Below are 4,641 nucleotides of genomic sequence, written 5' to 3' on the forward strand. Positions count from 1 at the left end.
ACAACTCTGAGACAAACGTGTAAACACACATACGGGTCAGATTAGAGCCATAAAGCGTTCACACTGGAGTCTGATACTTTTTAAATAGTTCACATGTGAACGGACAAATCAAAGATCAGATGTGAGCATTAAGGCTAGCAGTGTGAACGTAGCCTTAGATTCTGTCACTGACCTCATCACTTACAGACAAACCAGTGTTTCCATTAGAAGATCCTCTTCCTCTTCCTCTTCCTCTTCCTCCCACACTGCAGAGCCTGATCAGATCATCATCAGAGACAGAAACGTCACAAACATCATAACAATATTTATTTAGTACGCTCAGTGTTGGAGTTAAAGTGAACAAGTGTTCTAGTCCCAGCGGGAGGTTGTTGGTTCTATTCCTACAGTCCCAGCGGGAGGTTGTTGGTTCTATTCCTCCAGTAGAGGAGGAGGAGAGAGCTTGAGCTGGAACCCATCCCCTGCTGCCTGAGCTGCTGCTGGAGCTCCAGACCTGTCACTGCTGTGGTAGAGCTCAGAGAGGATGGACAACTGTAGAAGAACAAGGAAGTCATCAGTGTGGAGGAGATGCTTCATCACTTCCTCCACCATTTTAATCAGGATATGACACGTTGGTTGATCATAACAGCCTGTGTCTTTAAATAACTGGTGCATTGTGGGAGGTAAAGGCGTAACAGGAAGTGTAGTTTTTCAGCAGTTGTGTGTAACCCCTCCCTCAGTGATAAAGGTTGTATGTTAGAGAGATTAAATATCACTTTTTTCACCAACTTCCTGCTTCTTGTGAATCTCCCTGCACCCACTCAGCATCACAATTAGCCTAACGGGCTAACAGAGCTGTTGCTAGCAGCAGAAACGAGCCATGGCTGAGTAGTTAGATGTTGGAAGTGCACAAATATGGTTAGAAACTGTGATGAAAGGATACGTGTTCATTGATTGGATGATGCCCCGAGGACCAGAGCCGTAAAGAAAAGGTAGAAACTCAACATGTAGACATGAGGAAATAAGAGGGAACAATGTGGTGGGGGTGTGGTTAGTGCCATGACACCCCCATAGTATCCCGTTAGCAGAAACGTAGTAGTGCTCTGTACAAGTACGTTTACAAACTGCATTCAACCACTTTCTGGGAAGAAATTCTGTCCATTAGCTTAGCCTGTTAGCTTAGCCCATTAGCTTAGCCCACAGATCCCTCACATACCACCCAATGTGGTGTGAACGTAAATGTTCAAGGGTGTGTCCCGTACACATGACAATATACTTAATATATGACAAAATACTTAATTAATAATTACCCATATTATGGAGCCAGTGTCTGGATAACTCTGACTTAGTGTCGTTATTTGGCTCTGGGACTAAAGTGGAGTGGTAGCCTAGTGGTTAAGGACACTGGGCTTGTAATCGGAGGGTTGCCGGTTCAAGCCTCACCTGGGCCATCACTGTGGGATGTTGAGCAAGTCCCTTAACCCAGAACTGCTCCTCAGGGATGGGTTAAATGCAGAAGACAAATTCCATGTATGTAATAACATTACATGGCCAATTAAAGGCGATTTAATTTTTTAATATTTCTGTTGTCATAGCAAACATTAGCTTTACCCTCCACCAATGTTCAGAAACTGTAGACCAACAGAACACGTTTAGTTATATAAATAAATACTACAGGTAGCCTTAAAGCAGGATAAGGAGTGTAATCTATTACCCTGGACGGTCCTCGGTACAGAGAGCGGATCTGATCCCAGGACTGCTCCTGCTGAGGGTCCAACGTGGTCTCCACAAACACCTTCACAACCACAGAACATGTTCCAGTCACTAACAGCATGGATCAGTTTTACATCTGAACATTAAAATATCTTTACACTCCAACTCTTACCTTCCTCCCATGAGCCACTGCTGCTGAGTCATGATGCATCGAAGTTACACAAGTCTGAGGCACAGCAACATAAATATATTATTAACAGCTAGCAAACGCTCAGAAAGGACTACCTAAGGCAGGGGTCTCAAACTCATTTTAATCATGGGTTAAATACAGAGCAGTTCAATGATATTTACAGTATGGAGGCAACGATCCCAGCAGGACCTTCTGTTGTAAATTTCATTGATTTTGTGAAAATGTTTTATTTAATTTGGAGAAATTGTTAAATATTCAAATAAAAAAGTGCTGGATTTTTGAAAAAAAAAAAAAAAAAAATTAAGAGTTTTTTTTTAACTAATTGAGATATAAAATGCAGTCAGATAATAATGTTTATTTCTGTCATTTTAATTTCTCTTTAGGGCTGAAATGGATACTGTAAAGGGCCGGATTTGGTCCCTGGACCTTGAGTTTGACACGTGTTCTAAGGAGTGTGTTCATCCCAACACAAGCAACACATACACGTTAGCAACATAATATAGTCACACACACACACACACACACACACACACACACACACACACACACACACACACACACACACACACACACACACACACACACACACACACACACACACACACACACACACACACACACACACCTGTGCTAGGGATGTGCTTCGGCCTCTCTTAGCTTCAGATGAAGCTCCGCCCCTTCCGCCATGGCTGGATGAACACTTGTAACATCTCCACTGATGTTTGTGTTGTGGAACGAATCCATCGGCTCCGTCTTTCTGCTGCAGGCACTGGAGGTGGTACAGGTGACCACAGCTACACACACACACACACACAGTTAGTAGTAGTACTGTCCTCCTAAACCTCCACTGACTCCTCGTTCAAACATCCAATTTAAACTCCTCCCTCTGGAACTCCCTCCCAACTAGGGATAGGAACTGAATTCTCTACTTTTTTAGGTACTGATTGAATGTGAAGTGTTCATTATATCCAGGAGTGAAGACTTTGTCCACATCCGTTGTAACAAACTAAAATTTAATGAAGCACCTCACAACAACAGCAAATTATTATTGTTTTTTAACAGTAACACATATAAGGCTCTATTCTCCCATCTGGACTGAAGAGGTTTTTTGTGCGCCTGCAGTTACGCACTTCTCTCCTACGCGTATTCTCCATCCAGGTTCCTGACACGCCCACCACGTGTAAGGTAGATCAAAACTGTGTAGACTGTGAATGAAGGCGGGGCTGAAGGACAGGAGGCGGTGATGTCATTTTTTTTGGGCTGTCTAGAAATCACGGAACATGGAGTTTTACCAACGCTTTTAAATCTGTGAAAATGATAAAGTTCACTTTTAATTTGAAACGCCTTCATTGATAAACAATGTAACAGGTTGATTTGATCAGATTATTGATCAGATCATTGATCAGATTATTATAGTGTGACTGAGTCACAGTTAAAATCTCTCTCCATCATCATCATAATCACTGTAAAGCGTGACAGAGTTAGATGATGTAGTTATGATGAAATAACGCGTCCACAGATCGTCCTGCTTTAATACAGAGGGATGTTTACAGTGAAACAGAACTATTAACTTCTATAATACACAGTTTTAAATATAAATAGTTTAAAGTGACCTGAGCCTCATTAAAATATGTGTGGGAACAGTTTATGTTCCATCCTCATCTGCATATGACAGCATGTTTCACTCTGTAGTGGATCAAACTGTGACTTTACGTTGGACATAAAATAGTTGAATCACTGTGACCAACGTGGACAGAAGTCTGTGTCTGTCACAGTTTTAATTAATCACACAGCAGCAGCTGAGTGATCACAGCTGCTGCTGTGTGACGCACGAGTCTCTGTGGCTTCAAATGTAACTAAGTCCATATTTCTAGTGCAATATCATGTTTCACCTTATGGGGGCGCTGCACTTATTCCAGGGTTAGAAGAACGTAAGATGAAAAGGATTTACACACACCGGAGAATGCGCGTAAAGCCAGATTTTAATGGGAATGCCCACATTTCAGGGAGGCTCCACCCACAGTGTATAACTGAGATGAAGGCGTGCAGTGACTGACTTAAGTACAGGAGGAGAATAGCATACAGACAGAAACAGCACCACTGTGTGTTTTTTTGGACTTACACGTATGAGAGAATAGAGTCCTTAGTTACTTTCTGTGGTAATGAGTTACTTTTATTATAGAGTAATTCAATTACTAACTCAGTTACTTTTTGGAACAACTAATGAGTAACTTTAACTAATGACTTTTTTAAAGTAACGTTCCCATAACACTGGTGGTGTGTGAGGTGTTTGCTGTACCTGAACACAATGATCTCCTCTGCTGAGTCCTGCCTCCTCTTGTACTGCTGGAGACAGATGTTACACACATCTTGTCGAGGGTGGAGTCCCTTTGTCACAGCAGCACGAAGGTGAGCGAGGGACCAGTGGAGGTCGTGGTTTAGCAAACTGGTGGTTGTTTCTAGTAGGGTCTAAAAATATCATTTTATCAGTATATTCATTATTACTTTATACCAGTGGTCTCCAACCCGTCGATTACGACTGACTGGTAGATCTTTGAAACATTCCCTGTAGATCTTCTCCTGTGTATGAAAGTGTGTGATTGCTGGAACACCTCATCCACACAGTGATAAACTGTTCATTAGTTCACTGATGTAAAGGATAAACCATGTGATCAGATGATATTTTCCACTGGATGTGTATCTGCACCAAAACTGCTCCGCTGCATGACTTCAGCACAATCTGCAGTCCGTCAATTCCCACC

General features: G+C 42.1%; 1 protein-coding gene across 2 annotated transcripts in view; it reads right to left on the reverse strand.

Moving 5' to 3' along the window:
- Positions 1-288: 288 nt before the first annotated feature.
- Positions 289-4,641, reverse strand: part of vps8 (VPS8 subunit of CORVET complex) — a 78,335-nt gene continuing 73,982 nt past the window's right edge. For both annotated transcript variants that reach the window (XM_028469249.1, XM_028469248.1), the window contains 5 exons: positions 4,179-4,348; positions 2,505-2,673; positions 1,862-1,915; positions 1,691-1,771; positions 289-528 (listed from right to left, as the gene is read on the reverse strand). In XM_028469249.1, the coding sequence (XP_028325050.1) occupies positions 409-528; positions 1,691-1,771; positions 1,862-1,915; positions 2,505-2,673; positions 4,179-4,348 (594 nt within the window). In that variant the 3' untranslated portion in view covers positions 289-408. The remainder of the gene's footprint in view (positions 529-1,690; positions 1,772-1,861; positions 1,916-2,504; positions 2,674-4,178; positions 4,349-4,641) is intronic.

The sequence above is a fragment of the Gouania willdenowi genome, chromosome 15, assembly GCF_900634775.1.
Source record: "Gouania willdenowi chromosome 15, fGouWil2.1, whole genome shotgun sequence".
Lineage (NCBI taxonomy): Eukaryota > Metazoa > Chordata > Actinopteri > Blenniiformes > Gobiesocidae > Gouania > Gouania willdenowi.